General features: G+C 36.8%; 1 protein-coding gene across 1 annotated transcript; it reads right to left on the bottom strand.

Moving 5' to 3' along the window:
* Window positions 1–32: 32 nt before the first annotated feature.
* Window positions 33–22,736, bottom strand: SYCP2 (synaptonemal complex protein 2). Its single transcript, XM_068207977.1, has 44 exons — window positions 22,647–22,736; window positions 21,824–21,964; window positions 21,463–21,591; window positions 20,091–20,195; window positions 19,515–19,539; window positions 18,908–18,993; window positions 17,986–18,074; window positions 17,437–17,471; window positions 16,674–16,816; window positions 16,543–16,595; window positions 16,282–16,327; window positions 16,000–16,095; window positions 15,564–15,624; window positions 14,870–15,018; window positions 13,988–14,062; window positions 13,382–13,540; window positions 12,569–12,668; window positions 11,908–12,026; window positions 10,949–11,009; window positions 10,793–10,850; window positions 10,454–10,590; window positions 10,063–10,160; window positions 9,713–9,831; window positions 9,447–9,477; window positions 9,131–9,195; window positions 8,970–9,027; window positions 8,258–8,313; window positions 7,712–7,760; window positions 7,421–7,595; window positions 6,969–7,039; window positions 6,423–6,602; window positions 5,520–5,703; window positions 4,851–5,098; window positions 4,566–4,736; window positions 4,281–4,445; window positions 3,814–3,904; window positions 3,158–3,319; window positions 2,729–2,856; window positions 2,445–2,539; window positions 2,264–2,363; window positions 1,790–1,848; window positions 1,395–1,473; window positions 920–976; window positions 33–600 (listed from the first exon to the last, which is right to left on the bottom strand). The coding sequence occupies exons 1-44, from the start codon at window positions 22,668–22,670 to the stop codon at window positions 532–534; spliced, it is 4,401 nt and encodes a 1,466-aa protein (XP_068064078.1). The 5' UTR covers window positions 22,671–22,736; the 3' UTR covers window positions 33–531.
* Window positions 22,737–24,838: the final 2,102 nt, after the last annotated feature.

Genomic DNA, 24,838 nt, shown 5'->3' with positions numbered 1-24,838 from the left:
TGGATTGAATAAAAAACCCAGCAGACACCATCTGTTTTATTTGACTTGTTTAATAGAACTATTTGCAACACAGTTCCAACACAAGTGTTGAGAGTGTTCTCTCAGAAAATCCTGCTGAAGTCTAACACCACAGACTAACAGGACTGAGATCAAACCAGGTGGTTTGGTCCCTAAATAATTCCTGACTTGTATTCTGGATCAGACCCAAAACACAGATTCAAAGTGAAATTCAAAGTGATTTCTCTGAAAGTCAATTAAGCAACCTATAAAAATTGTTAAAGACTTGTTTGAAAAATAGGATGTGCTAAAAATAAAATGGAATATTACATTTGAGCAGACTCGGTAAAATATTTCCAAATCTCACAGGTGAGTGGGTAAGTCTTATCCACACAGATTTTAGTATTATTAAGGAAAAGATGCTTTCATTACAGTAGTTTCCTTGAGTATGAAAAAAAAAAAAGTTACCAAATTTTCCATTACAGAAGTGTTTATATTCACCTTGAATTTCAGGAAGGAATCTGAAAAATCACTTCAGAATTCTGCCTTTGATTGGAAGAAGGTCTGCAATCCCCTGCGAACGTTACATAGCTCCTCTTCTTGCTGTACAAAAAAAAAGTTTATCACTTTTATCACATGCTTTTGAAAAAGGCAGATTTTATTTCATGTATTGCAATCCTGGTGCACTGTACATGCTGCTTAGACTATCAAAGATGATACTTTTCAACACTATGACAGAACTAGATGAGTCCATCCACATCTCCCTGTGGCTCCCATCACTTAGGTAAGGTTTTAAATATAGCAAGTCAGTGACATTTGCATTCTGATTAACTTATTTTTGATAGGGGACTAGAAATCAAAATTTTAGTAATTTAGTGCTCAAACAGCAAAAAAATAAAAAAATGAAGATAAATTTATTTACCATTTCTCTTAGAAATTTCTCTTGGAGTCCTTTTATGTCTTCTTTCATCAGATGCATCTACAAAAAGACACTGAATGCATCTCCTCTAGTCACAACTGCCACCACGTTTTCAAGGAAACAATGCTATCCCTAAATGTGTCATAACCAAGAGATACAGATACACATGCAGCCACCTGCCTATGGAAAAGATGTTTTAAATGTTTTCTTTCTTGGATGAGTAACACCAGTAAACAAAGTCACAGAATACAGAATAAATCCTGATAACTGCAAACGCCTTGTAATGGGTGAAATCTAGGCATAAACACTGCATATTAAGAAATTAAGGGATATTTTACAGCAAAAACTAAAAAAAATATATATTATGTATCATTAATACAATGCTGAGGATAAAATCTTCAGGAAAAAAAGTCAATACTGGTATCTGTGGGTACAACTGAGGAATTATTACAATGAGCAAAACAGAAGTTCACCATACCTCTGAAGTAAAAACATTTTCTTCACAGCCAACAGAATGGTAGATATTCTTTTCAAATGAAGTTTTAAGGATCTGAATTCTAAAGAAATAAAGGCAGTTCAAACAGCTTTGCTACATAAGAACTTCCTACAAAGAGCACAAATGCATCCCATTGTTGGGAGTCTATTTGCATTTAAAGCATGGCTAAATATCCTCATCATTGTTACTGCTGGAACAGTCCCTCAGCTATGTGGAGAAGTTTAACTGGAGAATAATTATGTGAACATTTTAATCTCATTTTCTCATCAACCACCTCTTTTTTATGGAAGAAGTCGCAGAGAGAAGAGAAGTTGTGCCAATCTCCCTCAAGTGAACAGAACACAAATCTCATCCCAGGATTAGGGAACCCTACTGACCTCTGCTGCTCATTTTTCATGTAGGTAATAAAAGTGTGGGAATGCTTTTTCCAAAAGGTCTGGAAAGAAAAATATGAAGAGATATTAATCAATGGGAACTGATTTTCCAAACTAAAAGTCATTAATTTCTAATATGAACAAAATGACAACCAGACTCAGCACAGAAGGGGCAGGAGTTACACAGCTCCCACAGGGGCTGGAAAAACCCAGCCCATTAAAGCACTCGTAGGAGTTTATTGTAGGAGGAAAAAGATACAGGAGCTCATATAGTGGATACATGTAGGAAAATACAGAGTGACCTTGGGATTCTAAGAGCATCTTGACACCCCAAATGCATTATTTGAAATTTGACCCAACTGGAAGCAAAAAGGTACAAGCTTTGAAAATCAACATTAATGATATTAAAGATGTGAATGATCTACAGATTCCACAAGAATGCCCTTTTACCCATGGTCAAACAACTGAAGTACAAACCGAGAATTCTTTCTCCATGATTTTCAGGGACTGAGAGTCCTTCTCAAATTTCTCAAGCTCCTCAGTGAGAGTAAAATGAAATCTGTCCAGCTGCCTGATCCTACCAAAACAAACCAGGTTACTTGCAGAAGGTATTCACTGCATTTTAAGGATGTTTTAACAGAAATCTGCCATTACTGACCTGCATTCATGGAGTTGGTAACTCATTGTTGCCAAATGCTGATGGGCAGCTCTCAGCGTTTGCTTATTAAAATTATCCATTTTCCGGGAGCGGTTCTAAGAGGATGTTTTAACATGAAATTCAGATTATTAGCACTTCAGGAAAAAGAAAAAAACCCTGTAATATGTTCAGTACTGCTTAATACCACAACAAACCCCCCTTAACAAATGTAATGGTGTGGTGCAAGTCAAGCTGTCACCCATGTGCTCATGTACTCCCCAAGTGAAGCACATGAAGGGTCTTGCCTCAATTTTCTTGGTAAATTCTTTCTGGAGCTGCTGACAAATGCTGATGGTTGAGCAATCAGGCTTCCAGAATTCCCCATCCAAACCAGACAGGTCATTTACAGATCGAGGGGAGACACTTTCAGACACTGAAGAGAACAAAAACATAATGTCAAATTCGGTATTATGAAGTCCCCAGTCTGAAATTAGCACAGGGCCTAGGACAGCTTTTGTTCTATATAAATTAATGTCACCAATTAGATTAGAAACCAGTTTCTATTTGCATATTAATTTTCCGACTTTTTATATGGATCCAGTAGCTAAATATTTAGTATTTTTTATTCTTTGCTTTAACACGTAAAATGCCTTTTTATGGACATTCTATTTCCTTGCTAAAACTTCATTTTGTCACATTATTTTAAAGCTTTGCACTGTCAGTCCACGACCAACCTCTGCAAGTAGCAGCATCATCTGTTTTAAATAATTTTTTGGGCTGTAAACTTATTCTTCTCCTTCCTTTCTTTTCCTCCTCTTTGCTTGTTTCTGCCTCATCAGAGCTGCCTTCTGTGGCACTGTGATAAGTTCGTTTGAGGAATGTTGGTACACTTGGTCCTTCAATAAACATGGAAAAATGCTGAATTTTAGCATTATTTTTAACAGTGAGATGGGAGGATAAATAAGATTTTATTTACACAATGGATGCAAACTCTAGGAAGATGTATCTTGGCTTTAGAACATGAGAATTATATAGAAATCATTAACCATTACATTTACAGAGGGCACGTTCAACTGAACTCTGACGATTTTTTCTGATAAGATCATTATCCCCATTTTTTCCCAGTATCAGTAGGAACACCTCTAACTTTTTATCTGGAGCACAACTAACTCTTTACTGAAGCTGCACTTTGGAGCCTGATTTTCAGTTTTTTTGGGATAATTAAAACAGAGAAAATGAGAAAAAGAGTAAAAATGGAATAATACTGAAAATATATAAAATATAAGAAGATTTAAAAACTTTGGCCATATTATTATGCCAAATAAAACATTTTTCTTAACCCTTACGGAGACACTTGGGAAGTCTTTTGCTTTAAATTAAATGTCTGTACCTGACTCATTCATGGCAGAATAAGGTTCTCTAATCCAAGACTGTACTCTACTCCTGCTGGAAACAGACAATGGGGATGGTTCTACACAATCCTAAAAGAAAAGACACTGATTTATTTATTAGCTTCAAAATTAAATTGCTTTGAGCAGTGTCCATCAGAAACTCACATTTTTGTTGTGAAAAATACTTTATTTTCTATTGGAAGTCAGTAAGAAAATATTTACTTCCCGTTATTTTTTAAAATATGAATTGTAACTGATCTTGTTGGGATATAATTCTTTCATTGTACCCCTATGATAAACAATTGTCTAATTTATCTCCAGTATTTAAAAATTAACTATTAGCAGGTCCCAAAATCTGTGCTGACTACTGAGATGCATTTCCCTTAAACCTCAGCACCTGGAAAGGAGGTAACAGAGATGCCAAGCTGCAGCTCTCTTCTGGAGAGCAAGGAATGCACTAACTCACCTCTTTACTATTAGTGAGAGGTTTGGTGGGATCCTGGAGTTTGCCTTTAGCACGAAGTGTGTCTGAAAAGCAAGACTGGGGACTTGAATCCTCATTATTCCCTGTTTCCAGCACAGCTCCCTTGGCATGTTTTCCACTGTCAGCTTTATATGCTGTTAGGCTGAGCTACACATTAAGAAAAAAAATGTTATTGAAAGGCGATGTCCCTTAAATCTCACCACCTGTAAACTGATAAAGCCAAGAGCTGCAGGTCTCTTCTGAAGAGCAAAGAATTCGGGAACATACCTCTTCCTTATTTGTGGGGATAGGTTTAGTGATATCCTGAAGCTTTCCTTTAACAGAAAATATGTCTGAAAAGCAACGTTGGAAACTTGAATCTTCATTATTATTACAGGTTTCTGCTGCAGCTCCCTTGGAATTTTTGCCACTGACAGTTTTATGTGTGGGTAAGCTGAGCTGCACATGAACAAAAAACACCAAATATTATTGAGAGGAGAAGCAAAAAACAGTTGGCAGCCAAATAGAACAATTTCAGTTAAAACAACTCCAGAGAAAGGTTAATGCTCTTACCAAAGATGCTTCAGTTAAAACTGGTGAGAAGCTTTTCCTTCCAAATGTCAACTTTGTAACTGCTGTCTCAGGGGGCTCAGTTACAGCCAGACTTTGCACACTCTTGTTTTGTGCACAGAAATTACTGGGAGAGGTTCCTTTCTCAGAGTTTAGCATCTCCCTGTCTTCTGGTGTTGACTCCTGCAGACCAAGTGACCTCTCACTGGAGCTGGGCTCTGGACTGGCATCTCCTGAAACTCTCTCAGAACCTGGGGAACAGTTCCTGCACTGTCAGCACCAGCAGTGGGACTTGCACAAGGGCAGCCAAAGCCCCACACTGCTCCCTGCTCCAGCCCTGGGAATTTCCAAGTCTCAGATGTGTGGAATTTGGCACAGGCCTTGCCACACTTCCCCTTTCTCCCTCTGCCACTGTTTCAGCAGTACCAGATTTGTTCTAACACTGACATAATGTGGTTCTGTATTACCCTGATGTCAAATAACTGCACCAACCTACAGAAGTGTTAGTGACATACTAATAGAACTCCTTAAATTATGTGGAACAACTGGAATTATGGGATATCTCAATTTAAAAGCATGAAATAAATGTTAAATTGTACTGCTGTGATAACTCTCAGTTAACCTCCACCTCTTGTTTCAGTACTGCAAGAAAATAAAAGTGAAAACACCTACATCTCATTGTCTCAAGGGAGGCAGGGCTCTCAGCTGAAGGCATTTCCAGTTCCTTCTGCCCTGCAGAGTTCCTGGATTCAACCAGTGCTTTCTGCACATAGCTATCCACTCTCCTTGGCTCCACAGGTACAGTCTGCAGTACCTTTGGCTGCCTGCAATCCTTGTTTGGCCCATTCATATGTTTCTATTAAAATATAAGAGTTATATAAACATCTCTGTAACCACAGAGTCCATAAAAGCTGATAAGGAGAGATGGAGATTTATTATCTATATACCATTGATCAAGCAGAAGAACCATCAACAGAAGTACTTAAATCCAGAAGCAGATCAAGTTTCCCAACATCAATAAACACTAATTTCTTTAACTCAACACATAAATGTCTATTCTTATGGACTACTTAACTACTGGAGGCAATCACTGATGTTTCAGGATTTAAGGAATAAAGTTTATAAACCTTTTCATATATATTGACATGTTATGCTAATACAATGAAAATGTTTTAGCAACCAGTGTTCCTTTACTAAAAATCCATTTGGATATTCAGCAAATGTATTGACACAGCATTACCAGCACAACATTAACTCAACAAAATCTGGCTCACTAAACCCTCCCAATTTAAGGACATTTTCAAAATACAGCACACAGTAGTTCTCTGCAGCAGAATAAATCTCATAAACAGAAAACAAAATCTATTATGACTAAGACGATTATTTAGGACTGATTTTCTTAGCAGCTCAATACTCATCATTTAAAAAGGGGCAATATTAAAACAAATAAAACTAACTTCGATTTGCTTATTTTGGGCACTTTAAATTCAGGAGTTCCAAGTACAAAGCAGAGCACAATTTACTTTGAAAAACATGGCATGAATGGATTTTTAATAATCAAGTGGAACTGCACACCTGTATTTTGGATTTCTCCTCCTTGGAGATGCATGTTGGAATCCTTTCTTCACTCTCAGACTCAGAACTGGAAGGCTCTTTGTAATTTTTTGTTGCTGCTGCTCTTCGAGGGAGTTTTTCTCTGGTGGATTTTACTATCATTTCATCTGTTTTTGAATTCTGGGGTTTACCTTTGTTTATCTTTGGAAGAGTAAAATCATCTTCAGTTAACAAGAATGATCAATACATACATAAGATAAAATGGCAGATAACTTGGTTTAATTACTTGAAACTAAAAGGTTTAACTTTACCAAAGCTCAGAGAATCCAACTATCAGTCTACTAAAAACAGCACAAAATGTACAAAATCATTCTAACTCACTCATGACTGAAAAACCATCTAAATAATATATGAAAAGAATATAGCACTTGAGAAGAATAAACTGTATTTAACAAATTATCTGGGAGAAATGTCACATATTTATGAAAAAATATTTTAAAACAGTTTCTGGGGGCAATGAAGATACTTTAATCCATATTAAAATTCTAGTTACAAATTTATGTTTACCTTTTTCTTATTTGCATTTTTGCCTTTAGCTTTTTCCATGTGGCAAACAGGTTCCAAGGATTTTTTTGCTGCTACAATACAAGAAGGTTGAAAAATCAGGAAAATACTCAAATGTTTGACATTAATTTCAGCTGTAAAATAAAAGAATGACTTTCTTGCCCACAAATGGATTGATTCAGAAACTGCTTTCAGCCCATTATTTAGAAAACATCATTTTTTAAATTGACAACAACTTGTACCCGTCCCATCCTTCCATAGTTTTCCACATTAAAATACAGAATTGATGTAAATTGATCTTTATAAATGATTAGAACTAACTTGAAAATTCTTTATGCTTGGAAACAAGACAAGAATATATTACATTTGCAACACAGCACAAGCCATGCTGTGCGCTTCGTATCTATGGACAAACTTACTGCACCATTCTTCAGAAATAAGAAAAAATGTCTTACTTTTGCCTGTGTTCATTGGTTTCCCTGATTTTTTACTTCTACTGTAATCAATTATCTGGGCTTTAGGTTTCCTCTTGGATTCCTGCAGCCAACTAATCTCTGTCTTGCTGTCATCCCCTCTGTTTTCTGTGTCTGAGTCACTAAAGAGATGCTTCTTGTCTCGATTGTTTCTCGTCTACAAAACCCAAAAAAGTTCCTAAGTTATTAATTTTTATACATAGCCTGCTTACATAACTGGAATTTAAAGGCAGGAGGACAAGCTATGCTGATCCATAAAAATCTGAGCCTTACCTTTTTTCCGCCCTTCCCTTCTGTGCTGGATTTATTTATGGTTGTGTTCCTTAATTAGAGAAATAAAACCCATCTTTAAACAATACATTTTAAAATACCTGTTTTAAAGCTTTCTACTATTCCCATGATATCTGGATTAAGGATTCAAACAAAGGTACCTACTTTTGCTTCCACATTATTTTGGGATTACCTGTTCACCTTAAACCCTAAAGGTTGTGTTTGTTTCCCAATTATCAGTCAGAGTAACACAGCCCTTTCCAGGAGGATCATTAACCAAAAACCATCCCCCTCTATTCAGGAGTTTCTCTCCCTATGGTATTCCACGAGGAGAACTATTTCCTTCATGGAACACATCCTTTCCTTTTTATCACCTTCCCAAAGGACCATCAAGGAATAGCCTAGGAGAACACAGGACTGTTTATTGCTTAAAAAAACCAACACAGCCAAGATATTCTTGCCAGGCAACATTCCCTGGAATATTGTGACTGCCTGCTGGGGAGTGCAGCCTGTACTAGGATAATCAGCAATCAAAACAGAACATCCTACCCTCTTTTGTTTGTCTCTGTATGAACACTCAGTTCAGTCACACTCAATTCTTGGATCTAAAAATGCAAATAGAGAAGAAACAAATGAAGGTTTTCAATGGTTATAGAATCTGTACAAAATTAAACAGGCAACCAGCCAGTAACTGCTAAAGAGGTTTTCTTCCCTTAGTTATTACACTCAGCAATTAAGGGTCATTAATTTCTATCTTAGAATTTATTTAATAGAGCTGACAGTTAAAACCAACAGCAACTGACTGAAGCTTTCAGTATCTCAAAGCAATACAAGAGCTTCCACCCACTTGCTTCACAACCTTCCCCAATTCAATCCTCTGAGCCACAAGAAGCAAAACTGTCTTTTATCATCATTAGATTTTCTTTTTGCTCAAACATCTGGACAAAGATCTCTTTAAAATGGGGATTAGAAAGAAGCCAATAACGTTTTCAGCATAATTTAAAATAATGATACTCCTAACACACTGTTTAATTCTTAATTCAGGAAAAACATCATCATAGCCTGAAGTGGCCAGAATCTTAAGACAGAGTATATTGCTCAATATTTGAGAATGCTGGAGGTATTTACAAGGCAAACTTTCTCCCCCACTTAGTTCACTGATATAATTTGAATTCTTATAATTAATTATACTTTCAGTACAACATTTGACTGATTTCCTTTCTATTCTATTCATAACATATAAACTTCAGTTATTTCTTACTCCAAGCTTGATTGTAGGCTCATCAAACCCGCTGATGTTGAAGTTGTAGACATCATCCCTGTCAAACAGACAGATCAATTTTGTGACTGAATTAAAGAACATTTCACAGAGTCAGGTGTGGGTAATCAGAAATTGTGTTTGAAAATGTTGTAACTACTTACAGAACATGACCAGCAGTTATATTAAGAAAAGAAGCAGTTTTTAGGGTCCTGTCCTGAACTTCTTCCTATCCATAAATGAAAAGTTAGCTCCTCTGTCAAATTTGGACTGTGCATTCATAGACACTGTCATCTCAAACTTCTTCATCATGAAGATAATCAGGTTGATTAGCATCAACATATCTGCAGTCAATGCATAATTAACATCTACAGATACTTAATATTCAATGGTATTTATGAACTTTCTCTTTACACCTATTGACATCCACCATGCATGTACATATTAAAAACAATTCCAACAAAAGCACTAATGTGTTACCTTGGAGATCCAGGATTTATTTAAATGTGTCCTAAAAATAAAGATACATTTTGTTAAATGCTCATTAGAATATATGCATTAGAATACTGCCTATAAAAAATCTCATCAAACTCAGTAAATTTATTCATGCATTTAAATACAACATCAATTAAAAGGTGGATTAAAAGAGCCCAGGCCCTTTCATTTATCAGCATTCATGGGTACATCACAGAGACAGCCAGGGGCACACAAAAACTCAGCACAAAACGAGGCAGTTCACGTCATACCTGTTAAAGCCCAGGGAATCTCTTGCTTTGCTCTTCTCATCACTTTTGTCTCTGTATCTGTCACTGATTTTACTGATCAGTGATTTGGCTGCATCTGCCATTTCTTTAGACTTTGGTTTCTATAAAAACAGTTTAAGACTCAACATTCAACAGGACAACAGAGCTGCAAACAGAACTTCAGGTTCCTAAGAACCCTCTAAACGTCATTAAATGTCTCCTAATGGATTAAATTACATCCATTTGAAAACCATCTTCCCTTGCATGACAGTAAACCCACCAGTTTTGAAACACTGAAAATTGGACAATTCTCTTAAAGGCTAGTGGAAGAAACAAAGGTAAGAACTTCTCACTGTCTTTGACTGTTTTGGATTTGCAGTCTCTTTTCTGAGGAGAACATCAGGGTCCTCTTGTGCAAGGTCAGAATGCAAAGATGTGTCAGACACTCTGGCTGAAAGAAATGTTTTAAACCATGGTTCAGTATTTTTCCCTTCTATATTTAACAGTTTCTGTTCCAAATGATCAAAATTCTGACTCTTCACTGAGAATGGTATCAATTTAATTTTCTTGGTTCTGTTTTTTTCATTTGTTTTTCTGGAGATGTACTTAAAAAGCTGAATAAATGCTTTTTGTTTCACAGCTCTTTCACTACCAATAGCAATAAAGGGAAAAACAATCATCACTGCAAGTTAATTTCTCTGAATCTATTTTTGAGAGTAACAGTTGACCAAGTGTGACCATCACCTGGATGGGATGCACGTGCCAGTGATAGATTTGGCTTTTGCTTGTCCCCAGTTGTTATATTCTTCTCAGGAAGAGGGAATGTTCTTTTTTTCCATGTTTCAGTTTTATCAAAAGAATTCTCCAAAAGCCCAGGCAGCCTAACAAAGACAACACCATCCTACTGTCAGAACTTGAGTCTTAATTATAATAAAACTCTATAATAAAATAGGAAAACTATTATATCTTAAGAGATATCAAAGCATTTTACATTGCAACAAAATATCAATTCTGGTAATGCTTGAAAATTCTCCCTTCAAAGTGAGTGACAACAATGACTTGGAATGCTTTTCCAGTACTTACAAAGGTTTGTTGCTTTTCCCAACTGGCTGAGAATCAGGAACAATATCTATCAGTTCACCTAAATGAGACATTAATTTGGTGTCAATTATTATGGCAAAAGAAAAAATTAAAATAATTTTAAAAGTAAGGACTACCAATGCTAGTAAAATTACTTGCCTGAAGTTTGCTTTTTTGTGGCCTCTTGTACAATTTTCATGACTTCTTCAGAACGCATTTGCTACAGTGAAATGACACCCAAAAGGAAATATTAGTGTAGGACCATAAGCAGTACAACCTCATAAACTTGTGCTTTCTCTAATAAAGCACGACTTTCTTATTCTCATTTCATGGAAGTGCTGTCCTAGTACCTTCCCATGTATTTTTGCCTCATTCCTGGTATCTGACTTCCTTTTTCACAGAATTCATTGTCTACTGTGCATCTCTGCCCACTCTAAAAAGAACACTCAGTAACACTGCCACTTACAGCCCATAAAAGCCAAAGAAATGCTCTAAACAGAACATTCTGTACATGAAAGCTTTTTCCAAAGCATGGCTGTATCAAAAAATGCTTCACAGTCCCACAGTCTGGGGCTTCACCTGAATCTGAGCAAGGCAGACATTTACAACATTTATTTATTTTTGCTTCATAGTAGTGAATGCCTGATCAAAAATGCACTCAAAAACCCAATGCTTTAAATGCTGCAAGCTGAAGACATGAACATTTCACAAGCACAGCTGAATGTATTCTGTGTTTTATGACTATTTCACTACTGCATAACCAATTAGAAATTATTGCAGGCACCTTTCTTCTATTATACACAAAGGAAGAACTGAGGTTCCAGAAATAGGAAGTTAATTCTGGGGTCAGAACTGATGAGTGAATGCAAATTGGGCCTAATTTTGTTAGAGTTCAGTCTGACTTCAAACATGTTAAACCTGAATTTCAGAGGGCTATATTTTTATAACCTATATTTTCAGAGAAAATATAATGCAAAAAAGTCAAACATACTAAAACATTTTCTAAAAGTGACTTGCTGCCTGTAAAACTAGCTCTTTAAAATATGAATTAGGAACAAATTAGAATAAAAATGAATATTATTCTAAGAAAAAGACTTGGCTACAGAGGACATGCATACTCCAGGAGGTTCCTGATAGAAATTCTTTGTTCTGCTCTCATTTATTGTATCATTGTCAGACCTCTTAGTAGAGCTGGTCATTTCCAAAGGCAATTTAAATCTCCCTTTAAAAGGAGTGGCTGAAACAAAACAGAGATGTGTTAGAATTCCATCAGTTCTCCCACTATCACAGCTATTCCATAAACTCCAACAAAAGCTGGTTAGTTTTCATACCAGCCCCTTCTGGACCTTTAATAATTCCATTTATTCCAACTCTGTTATGTGGAGATTAAGAGCCCACTGATTATGGATGTATGGAGGCAGAAGCAAAGCTTGTTACAGGCTGGCTCTGGTAGAAAATGGTTGGTTTCTATTCCAAGACTTCACTATAATATATTTTTATTGAGTTCTCAGCTGGCTCCAGCACCAGCAGCTGGCTGACAGCTGCAGGAGAACTGCCAGGTGACCCTCAGCTGTTGGGAAGGCAGTGCAACCCCTGTCCACACCCCGTCTATGGACCAGGAGCAAGTGCCCCTTAAACATTTCAAGTTTTAAGCATCTGCTCAGGAGATTTTATCATTTCTCCTTTTCATTTCCAGCAGTGCCAAGGATCACAGTTCATGCCTGAGTGTCAAAGACCGTTTATAGTGTATTTTTACCCTGAAAGCACTTGCAAACTTACATGTGCTGGCAAAAACCAGTGAACTCCTTGTGGACATACTTGTAGTTCCAGGAACAAGCAGAGATGCTTCAGACACTTTCCTTTTACGGGGTGGAGTTATCTTGAGGAACAGAAAGAACTTGACCATAATACACTGATTTAAGGATGACAGCACAAGAATTCAGAAAATTTATTGCCAAGAGTCTCTTGAGACTTTCCATTATTGGAGTGTCAATTGCTGCTGCTGCAGGAATCAAGGTAATGTGATTTTTATGCAGTTATAGCTCAACAAAATATTTTTAAACTGAGATTCATGGGTTTTGTTTTCTAAATTAATTCAGTGAAGTATGGGCAAATCCTGTCCCTTGTTCACCGAGGGATTCCCTGGAGATTCTGCAAAGCTACAAACTAAGGAGAAACAGATTTATGAACACCCACTACTTCACCATGAAGACATGGTAACTGTTTCAGTTTTTAGCCCCTCCCCAGCAGTCTCTGAGACCATACTTGACTTTTCCATACTGGGACATCTGAGCATATCCTCAAAACCTTCTCTTTAAAGAGAATTCTCAGAGCATCATGGTCTAAAGGTCATTAACAATTCCTTTTTATTTCTGTCACGTTACTGTAGTTTCAACATACTAACAAATTTTTTAGCAAAAGGATTTTTCTAGCTTAGTGTCAAGTCATAAGAAAAAATAAAACTCTTAGGACAGTACTAACTATATTCCAACTGTCATATAAGAAGGGGTTTAGACTATTAAATATTACAAATATATAAAGCAACATGCATTTTCTCCCTACTCCTTTTCTTTTTTTGACAATCCTACTTACCATGGAGGAATCACCTCTGAGTTTTTCTTGACTGTTATTTTTACTCTGAGTCCTCAAACTTCCAGGAGATTGCTGAGTTTTGTGTTTACTGAGTTTCTCCTCCTTCTCTCCAGATTTTTCTTTGAAACCTGGTGACAACTGACTTTCTGGTACCAGAACCTATAGAAGATTTAAATTTCTTTTAATTCATATGCAGTATTTGTATTTTATAATATTTTATTTTTATACAAACACACATAGCAACTTCTTTACCCCAAGTAACACATCCCCCACTGGAGAGCCCAATAAACCTCAGAAGTTACAAGACTTTTAGTTTCAGAAACTTCCAACTTAATTGCTATTTTGTTACAAGGATGGGTTTTCAAGCAACAATGCACATAAAAGAACTTGCCCTGTGCATATTTGTCTGTTTTATTCTATGATTTGGATATTAATATCTCCCAAAAAAAAACCAACACATGCATGCTAGACACCACTTGGCTGGCTTTAGACTTATCTATACTTATTAATATTTTAAAGTCCTTGTTTTTACTGTTTATAAATTATGAATAATCAGACTAATTAAACAAACCCAAGAAACTATCTCAGCACACTGAGGTAGAATACCTGTGATCCACTTTCATCAAAGACAATGTGGACACTTGTTTTGGCTACTGATGCAGACTGCTTCTTGCTGAAATCCTGCAAAGGGATATGTCAAAATAGACACTTTGCTCTTTTTTTAAACAAGAAACAAAATGTTTAAGGTAGAGATCGTAAGTGTCTGAAATCAGATTACAGAGGAAAACATATTGTACAAATTCACAGCAGTTTCATCCCTCATGAGTTCTTCAGTCAGACTTCAGGACAAAGCAGTTTGTTAGAAGCAGAAAAGAGTAAGGTGTGGCTTGCTAAAAATGTTTTACTAAATGAGTAAATTCATGAGTGTTGATTGCACTGCAAAACAAGGCAGCTCATGAATCATTTCTGAAATTATTTTTATGCAACCAGGTTGTGTTTCTGGAAAATTAATATGCACATTTGACATTAAGGTATGGTGTTCTCTTTCCAGCTTGGTAATTTTTGTTGCAATTCTTTTTCAATCTTGGAAGGAAAGAACTGCTGGACTGCTTGAGTCCAGCACTGCCAAGCCCACCACTAACCCATGTTCCCACGTGCCACATCCTCATGGGTCTTAAGTAACCCCAATGCTGGGGACTCCACCACTGCTCTGCCAGCCTTTACCAGGGCTTGACAACCCTTCCAGTGGAAAGATTTTCCTAAAATCCAACCAAAGCCTCCCCTGGTGCAACTTGAGGCCATTTCCTCTTGTCCTTATTAAGCATCTTTCCCAAAGCTTAGAATATGATGCAGTTCTGTAGCAGTGATGTTAATGAGAAACTCTTGGTATGAAGAGATACCAATAATCACAGCTGGAACATTTAAATGGCAATGAGACATGGAGTTTGAATCAATTTAAAATCATTCAAAAAGGTGTTTAAATCTTACCTTACATTTATGAAATCCATAAATCTTTATGATCACATCTTTGATTTCCAAGATAGAATCAAAACATAAAAGAAATTTCTTTCCTTCAAGAGTGCCCACATTCAGTGGGCTTTTTAGATCTATTGTTAATAATTTCTTTGAACCTTTTTCTGGACAAAAACAAGATTTGAAAAGCAGTGTCATTTCAATTTAACAGCATCTCATATAATCTTTGTCAACACATGGCACATTCTTCAGTTCAGGTACTAAGATTAGTATTTTATTTAATTCCCTCTAATCTACAATAATTTTATTACTAAAACAATTCAAAAATTGATATTTTAGAAATACATTTTCTGTATATTATTCCACAGAATTTCCTTTGAAGGTTACTTACTATAGCTGCAGACAAATTACAGGTATTTACTGTTCTAACAAGTTCAAAAGGAATATTGTTACCTGTTATTGTCTTATGCCTTACTTTGTATTGAAAAAACTCTACAACATGATTATTAAATTATTTTCCTAAAATCACACCAGCATGCCCGAAGTGCAGATGTGACTGCAGTGTAATTTTGTCCCTGTCCAATTCCTACAATATTTTAAGTGAGAATTCTGCTTTGCTAGAATTAAGTCAGTAATTTAATCAACTTGAAATTAGATTGAAAAACCAAGTTAGAATAAAACAAAATACTCCATTTTTGAGTTCAAATACCTTCCAGGCTGTACATGTTGACATCATCTTCTTGTATAATGACTGTTTCCCACTGCTGATCCTTATATGAAAAAGACATTTTGAAAGATAGAAAAGTATTATATTAAAATTAAAAGAAATCCAGTGATCAAAGTCATTCAGTGAAGACAAATTTCCAATGTTTTAAACCTCTGTTACACAGAGTGACAGGAACTTGTGCTTCACTATTGCTTGCTATGCACGTGTTAAACTATTCCCAAACAGCATTAGGAAGTCATTACTGTGAAATTATTTGATCTAAATATCAACAAAGCTGGATTTTTTTTTAGCCCCATCAACACTGGAATGCACATGTAAGTTCAACATGTTGAACATGGGGAAATAAAATCTGACACACTCCAAGGAATGTGGATTTGCTGCCTCAGGACAACCCAGTGGGAGACAAAACTCAGCTTACTGCATCCTCTGCTGCCACATAGAAGGAAATACTTCTGCTGCCAACGTTGAAATCAATCCAAAACTCTTCCAGGTTTTCATCCAATGGTATCTGGAGCTAAAACAAAAAGAATAAGATAAAACAGAAAGAGCAGGGAGCACTGATTACTACGAGCTAAGAAGCCTCATGTTGATCTGAATCCCTGACATACTTTCAGTCCATGCCTATTTGTATACTTCTGAAAAAAGTAATTTTCTTATTTTAATCTCTATTTTTTCTTAACTATAAGGTAGAAACCCTTACCTCATACTCATCAAGAGCTGCTGATAAACATGGGAATGTAAAAACCCTGTAAGAAAAGGATATTTTTTCAAGTACTATACAATGCTGTAAATAAATTTTGCAGATCTGAACATATCAAATGGATTGTGTTTTCATAAACTTTAGAGACTTAGAGATCCCAGCAACCAAAGTAATTTTTACTCCAAAGAGGTAACATGAAATTTAATCACAACATAAAATCGTAAAAAGGAAAATATATTAGCATAAAAAACTCAGTTTTACCTTCTTTTGTCTCCAAGCATGCCATTCACCTGGTTAAGAAATTTTCTGCAATCCTATTAAAACAGAGAAATTTCTTAAAGACTTGTAAAATGGAAGTTTCCCTCCCTGGAAATATTCCTCATGTGACTTACTGTCTCAAACTCCGAATCTTTAATTCCTTTAAATGCAGTGGACACAAAATCCATGGGAAACCACTGGGAGGCCAGAACTCTCCTTTGCTTCTCTGACACCATTCTGCACAGAGCTTCTGTGATGGCCACTTGTGTGTCATAGTCTGCAGCACAACATAATTCACAGCAGGAGCAGATTTAAATAACTACTGAGGTGGAAAATATTATCAGGAACCTGGGGTAAGCAGTGCTGTACATAATCTAGATCCCATTAGATCCCAACATGCAACCCATGAAGGATAATTAGAAAAAGAAGTATGGGAGTAATGGTGACTAAAAAGGTATTTTTCAAAATGAAACCAAACAAACTTTCCAGGACTGTCAGAGCCACACCAGGTGTTTAAACAAGAGAGGAGTTTTCAACTTCCAATTTCTCTGAGCTGAGAAATTGCTGGATACCAAAGTGATCCCTGAGGGAAGTTACAGTACTACTACCCATGGCCACAGCTCACAGCCTCAAAGATTGACTTGTTTATAATTTGTCCTATTTGAAAATTTATAATGTTTCCTTTTGTTCTAGAAAACCAAAAACTTCAATGAGTTTTCCATACATACAGACAGAAACATTCCAGGCTGCAGACTCTTTTCATGCAGTATTTATATTTTTCAGATAACCCTAACCGTAACATTCTGCAGCTTCCTGCAGAAATGCCTTCTCTGGTTCCTTAATGGGTCTGCAGCTAATTTTTAAGAAGCACAATACTAAACTAACTCCCATGCTCACCTCCAGCATCCAAAATTGTCCTCCCCATTTCACTCCTGCCAAACAAAGGAACATTTCATCAAAATGTGACAGCAACACAAGGCCCAGAGGAAAGGTTTATTTTAAACTTTCAATGTATGAGACACACCCCTGATTCCATGGAACTATAGGACTTCCAAGGGGCAAAACCACCTCTGCTTGGGAGCCCGAGCCACCTGACAGATACTATTTTGATTCTATTTGCTTTTCTGAAGTGCTGTAAAACAATTTCCAGTGTGAACAGCCCAACCGTCCAGTGACTGATTCACTGTGTTTAAGCACATCCTTACAAATAGGAGTTTAATTGTTTTATGACAACTGGGATGGGGAGAAGCCTGATTCAGATTGGAAAGAGGAAAATTCAGGCTTCTAATAGAGAACAGCCCATGAGAATACCTGTCCACTGAGAATTCACAGCAAGTGCAGAAGTTGAGTTAAACACAGACCAATCTGCACAACAGCTTAGTAAAAACCACCTCCCAACTCTGCAAATGATGGAATGATATAAAAATTATACTGAAGATCATTTACATGACAAGTAACATCTCCTTTGTAGAAAGTATCTTTTTCCTGGCATCTTGAGGGATCTTGTCAAGCAATAGATTCAGTTTTTTTATTACCTAAGAAGAGGGGAAAAAAGGGAATACAAAGTAAGTTTGTTAAACTTTGAGTTATTCTTATTTTGAGCGCTTGTAATGTATTTCATACCACTGAAGAAAGCAACAGGCTTAAGTAACTGCAAAACAAGAAAAGACAATGAGTTCTACGTGACTTTAAATGGTATTTATCTTACCAAAACAACCTCAATTTCAATAAATTACTTTAGTTTCAATGGGAACAGTAGCTGTTCAACAGTTGTTTCTTATTTGCAGGTTTAAATACAGAAAATCTTCCAAAGCCAGAATTCTGTCTGCAGTTGATTGCTGAGCTAAAGTGTACCTTAAATTAGCATTAAAAAGCCTTTCCTTTGGGGATGTAGCCTTTACAAAAGACTTTTTTGTAACTTTCCCTTTCTTTAGAGGGCAAATCCCCTGAGAACCTGAGGTTACTAAAACAGGAGAAGTTTGGAGAATACTGGAAGGAATGCCAATTTCCTGCAAGTGACTAAAGAATTTACAACCAACAACCTTAATCCTATTTCTGGCACTTGTGGAGCTCATTTCTTCCTATGCTTTTATACAGCTTCCCCACTTTAATATCACTGTTTTGGAATTGACTCTTAAAAAAAAACACCAACAAACAAACAAAAAGCCCCACAACCACAGGTCAGTAATCTGAAACACCCCAACATATAAACAACAAACATTCCCAGAGAAACATTATACAATCCTTCTGATCCTAGAGCACTACAATATTCTTTTTTTTGTAGCATCTGCACAATTAAATAACTGTCTCCACAAAGTCTTTTAACACATTAACCAAGAAACTGCTGGTTAGAAAGAAGGATGTTTACCTCCTGTTGAACATAAATATTAATTCTTGCATCAGTAATGAGGGAACATGTTCTCAGAACAAAGTTTTCTAGTATTTGCATTTTACCTAACAAACAGGAAAGAAAGAAATCAAAGAGTTGTCGAGATTGTATTAGGGTGCCCCTCATCAACATTTGGGAAAGGATTAATTTTCATTTAGAAATAAAATACAGCGTGTCTGTCTTTTTATAAAGGATTAGTGATATTTAAAACAGAATAGTTACTTCAATTCATTGTAACCATGTTTCTATTCCTGTGCATCACTGTGTAATCTCCTACACTGGGTAGGAGATTATTAATTTGTCACACAGGGTGACAATGACAAGGAAAAGGTCCATAAGGAAGGATCACTGGGCTGTGCTGAGCTCTGACAGGTCCTTAGAAGCAACTTCTTTTAGGAATAACTCAGTTCATTTGCCATCTCTGAGACTTATTGCACTTTTTTATTACTGACAACAGCAATTTACAAGGACATCTGTCTATAGAGAAACCCCAAACTAAAGCTGATGCCACAGGAATGAGAAAAGTGGTCCTTTGTGTGTTCTGAAAGACACATTTTAAACTCTCATTTCTGCTTTTTAAGCTCACCTTCAGGTCTGCTATCACACACAACCTGCAATAAAAAACCCAAAACAAATAATTTTGATAAAGAAAACATTACAGCATAAAAAAAATCATGAAACATGGACTCAAAAGAAGTAATCAAAAAGCATTTAAGATTTTGAAATTATTTTGTCCTTAACAAAGAATCTAAGAGATGATCCCTACTAACAAATGTGTTTTCCCAAATTTATATTTCAGTTAAATTTACCAAAATTATTTCACCCATGACAACAGTTTTTATGAAGAGAAGAAAACTCAACAGATCTTATAAACTGGATTAGCATCCCAGTAATGGGTGTAATCAAAATGTGATCAAGAGGAAAGTTTTTTTTGTTCATTCACCATTTACTATTACTGCTTTTTAAACTTTATTTCATGATGCCAGCCATGAACAGAAATTTGTATGACTACAGCAAAGTGTTTAACCCAAATGATTTATAATCTATTTCAGAAGTCATTGTTAAATTGAGGAAGATATTAAATAGAAACATATTTAAGGTCCTTTTATTGCTAAACTAGTAACAATTACTTTGACAAATTTTATTATCAATGTATGTTTACCAGCAACATGATGAAGAAATCTTCAGCCAGACTTGTAACCATTTCATTCTTTTCATTTCCTCTGAGGACCAAAATTGCTTTTAACTTTTCAAACCAATTGACCATGTAAAGGGAAAACAAAGGTAAATCTATTTTAATAGCCTGGAACAGGACAATTTCTATTAGATTTCAGTCAAACTATAAAAACTCTACAATGATTAAAACAACAACAGCATCCCCACCCTGCTGAGCAGATGTTAGCCCCAGACTGAAATTCTTCACTCAGGCCAAACAAAATTAGGTGATTTTAAGGACTTTTTAACACAAAAACTGGAGATCTACTTTGACACCTGCCACCACAGACAAAGCAGCTGAAAATGGATAATGGCTGAATGGAGGTGTGTTGTTTGATGGTGTTAATACAAGCATAAAGTTATCACCCTGATTTTATTTATTATTAAATTTTGTTTATTATTTTGGGCCCTTATAATGTATTTCATACCACTGCTATTACTTAAGCAATAGGTTTAAGTAACTGCAAAACAAAAAAAGACAACGAGTTCTACATGACTTTAAATGGTATTTATCTTACTAAAACAATCTCAATTTCAATAAATTGCATTCATTTTAATGGGAACAGTAGTTTCTTATTTGCAGGTTTATTATTATTTTTATTATTATATTGTTTATTGGTTATTTCTTTATTATTAAGCAATTGAAAAGGCAGTTGAGTAACTCTCATCTGATGTTGCCATTAATTTTCTCCAGTGAAATCTCTGGTGGAAGCAGAAAGGAAGTGGTGTCTGTTGTTCAGTTTTTGCTGAGTTACAAATGATTAATGTATCTAACATGCAGGTTAAAATAACACCAAAAAATCAGATTAGCACTAAAATCTGTTGAAAGAGCAGGTACAAAATCACTGCTGTGGGAATTAACAAAAAAAAAAAACCAAACAAATGGCACCAGGAAATTCTAATTCCTGAGTCAAAAGCAATACAACAAAGCACATGAAAACATAATCTTGTTTCCATTTCTATCTAAATAGCTAAACTGGCATATCTATATCTAAAATCTAATATATATCTAATCTATAAAATCTAATTTATATCCAATATATATCTAAAATCTAACAGGCTTATCTAAATTAATTATATTCTGCATGATTTGCAAAACTCTCACTGAGACAGAGCATCCCTTTATAAGGGGGTCACATGTCAAAAAGCATTTAAATATGAGCAATCTTTGTTGCAAAGTTATGGCAATTTCTTAATTCTGACTCAATCAAGGACCAAATCAAACACTGAGCTGCTCAGCACTGAGGCATTTCTTATGCACTTCATTCGTGTTTATATATTTATTTAGAAGTTCACAGATGCTTTATGGTTTTACTTATCCTTCCAACAAGACCGTGTTTTATCATTGCTGGGAGCCCATCTTCTCCTCCTATGCTCATTTTTCTCCCACATTTCTGAACAGCATTTAGTAAAGTAGAAATGCTTTTGACTTCTTGTTTGTCAAGTGCCTGAAATCAAAATTACAACATAAGCTTTAGTGTGAACCTGTATTTAATTAAACAGATGTCTTTTTTGTTCTCAAAAGCCACCTTAACTGCAGCTTGAAGGGGAGATTTCATTCATAAAATTTATTTTGGGTTCTTAAATCAACTGCTGGTGTCAGTCAAGCCAAATTAAAAAAATCTTTTTCACCCTCTTCCAAAGATGGTGTAGATGATTTTGATGCAATGATTTCATTACCCAACACAGAAGCTTGTCCAATTTGTTGACAAACTGTTTGCTGCATTTGTGAGAGACATTTTCACATTCTTCTGTGGCCAGAAATCGTTCTAAGGATTGGAAATCCTTTTTTCCTGCAGCTTCATCAATTAACTTTTCGAGCTGTAAGCAATATACCAGAGCAACTATATTACTGTATGCTTAACACTGATATAACACATCTGATTAACACAGATTTGATGCAAGTTTTACACAATCACCTGCTGCATTTGAAGCAAATACTCTGAATCACAAAATAATGAAGCATAAAACCTTAAGTACAGAGTGCCCTATCTAATACATTTATCTTGCAAATACTTATGCACCGAGATTTTAATTATTTGCTTTAACTGGGTTTTGTTTCCTCCTATTACAACTCAATTCCTACAGAAGTGCTTGTTGTATTGATGCCCCTTACTTGGTATATTTAGTATTTTACACTTCTGAGTTACTTTATCCATTTTGTCCCTTTATTCTTTCAATAAATTTCTTAATTTACAAATAAATTTCTTAATATTCTTTAAATAAATAAATCCCTTAAATTTCTTTCAATTACAACTGGATTTCAACATTTTGATCATAAGTATCACCTCAGTTGATTAACCTCTGCCAAATGCATATAATTTATTTTCATCACCAGCAATTTCCAGTTCCTCTTGCTTTCCACCCAGCTACTCTGCATTAAGCCATGTCAAAAGAAAATTTCTTCCTACTACACTGCACTGCCACACTAAAGACTTTCCTTAAAATTAAATACGATTAATTAAAACAATCAATACTCATATCCTGCTCCATCAGCACATACCTGCATCTCACTCCTGGCTGGCATTTTTGCAATTCACCAACTCAGCTGCATTAAAAGAAACATCATCACACTTTAAAGAGGTTTTGCAAACACGTTGAGAAACAGTCAAAATACATCACAAACTCCAAAGTTTGTCAGTGTATAAACGCTATATAAATGCTATTTAAGCAGCCAGGGATATAAGGAAAGTTTCTTGCATGGATAAACAATTGCTTAAAGCAAAGGAGAGGAAGCAAAGATCAGTTTCATGGCTGGAGGCACAGAGGGACCTGAGAGGCCCCTCAGGCTTTCCCAGCGAGGAGAGAGCACAGAAGGTCAGTACCAGGTTATTCAGGACAGGCGAGTCAAAGCAAAACTGCATGCAGGCCTCGCCATAAAATGGTAAATGAAATCATTTAGCACAAATCTGATAAATGACGCAGGGAAAAAAACTTCCTGATTATACATAAAGCGATGGGCTCCAAAGTGATTGTCACCTGCTAAAAGCAACATCTGGGTAACAGAGGTTTCCAAAAATAGCGTATTAATACTCAAGGGGAGGAAAAATATTTGTTTTGTGGAACATTTAAGAAAAGCAACAGATCTGTTCGTGCTTTGGATTAATTATTTTACACCATGTGCAGTCAACAACCTGCAGCTTCGATTTCCCTACCCCAGATATTATACAGACAAAACAAATGATTAAAGATAGGGAATGAGATCTGTAGAACATCAACTGGGAACATAGCCTAGCTACTCCTGTACTAAATAACACAGAAATAACAAATACGGGGTGATTTTTAATTACTTTTTCCAACACAGGAACACAACGGGCCTCCCCTGAGGCCCGTGCTGGCACCTCACAGCTCTCCTGTCTCCGGCCCGCTCAGACAGCCCTGAGGAGGAAACAGAATTCCCTTTTCCACAGAGGAGAAGCCCAGCCCCGCCGCACGCTCCCGCCGGAGCGGCCTCACCGCCCTCAGCCGCGCGCCCTCAGCGCGGGCCGCGCCGCGCGGGCCCCGCCGGCCAATCAGCGCTCGGCAGCGCGGGCGCGGACCAATGGCGAGCGGCGGGGGGCGGGCCCTGCGGGCCCTCAGCGCGGCCGGCGGCAGCGCCCTCAGCGCGGCGGGCGCTGCGGCTGGGGCAGCGCGGATTGTGTTCGGCTGGGGCAGCGCGGATTGGGTTCGGCTGGGGCAGCGCGGATTGGGTTCGGCTGCGGCCGCTGCTCAGAGCCAATTTCCGCGCACTCACGGAAATTACTGGGCGCGACTGGCTAGGCCAGGGTAATCCATTCCTGTGCTTAATTTAGAAACGCTTTCACTCCCCGAGTAAGTGCAAAGACACGCTCGGTTACAGACGCGCTGTGGGCAAAGGGCTTCCACTGGCGTCTGTGGTGTTTTTTATGCAGGGAGAACTGGATAATGTGCTTAAATGGAATCCAGCAGTACTGGATAATGTGTTTAAATGGGATCCGATAGTGCCAAAGGAGAGCTTTACCTGTGCTGGCGTGCTACTGGTGTATATTGCCATATCACAAATAGAGATGATAAAATTTATCGTGAATCTCACATACTCCAAAAGAGTACTGAGAAGTGTCTCTGTTCATACCTACAATAAGCAGCAATAGTGGAGCATCCAGGAGAGAAGTCACCTTTCACAGCAGGTAAACCTGCAGCAATTGTAAATAAAATAGTACTGCTGATTCCCTGAAACGAGAAAGATAAAAACTCAATCGTATAAAAGAAAAATAAAAAACAAACTGCACAGAAAGTATTTAAAATACCACGAGATGTCACTGTAATGCAAGAAAATGACAAGTGGTGTGAAAAGTGGAGTATCTGCACTGAGGAGCTGGGAGTGAGCAGTGCTGAAGCAGATTTGTAAAACAGCTTTCCTGAGAAACCTCCTAAGGACAAAACCTTGCCTGAGAAACTTGAAGCATCAGTTTTCTATGAAAACTGAATCCTGAATTGTGCTTTCACCATATGAAGCAGAAATAATCCAAGCCAGTTTGAAGTTTCCCTTACCACGAGCAAACACAGAGGCTGGGCCTGTCCAGCCTTACTCATTCTAATAGCAAAAGAGCAGTGAGACAGTCCAGAAGTGGATCACACACTTTCCTTCCTGCACTCCACACTGAGATTACTTCAGCTCATTTCTCATTCTGTGACATTAGTCTGTTTTGTTTGGTTTAGCAGAAGGGAAGTCAGAGA

The sequence above is a fragment of the Anomalospiza imberbis genome, chromosome 17, assembly GCF_031753505.1.
Source record: "Anomalospiza imberbis isolate Cuckoo-Finch-1a 21T00152 chromosome 17, ASM3175350v1, whole genome shotgun sequence".
Lineage (NCBI taxonomy): Eukaryota > Metazoa > Chordata > Aves > Passeriformes > Viduidae > Anomalospiza > Anomalospiza imberbis.
The sequence above is the reverse complement of the archived record's forward strand: the minus strand, read 5'-3'. Positions and strand labels throughout refer to the sequence as shown.

Excerpts from the sequence above, each read along its gene's own strand:
- SYCP2 (XM_068207977.1), bottom strand. The coding sequence starts at position 22,670 with ATGCCAGCCAGGAGTGAGATGCAG. Across the intron at positions 21,592-21,823 it reads TGGACAAGCTTCTGTGTTGG|GCACTTGACAAACAAGAAGT; the intron begins GTAATGAAATCA and ends TTTTGATTTCAG. Across the intron at positions 11,010-11,907 it reads TCTATCAGGAACCTCCTGGA|CAAATGCGTTCTGAAGAAGT; the intron begins GTATGCATGTCC and ends ATTTCACTGTAG.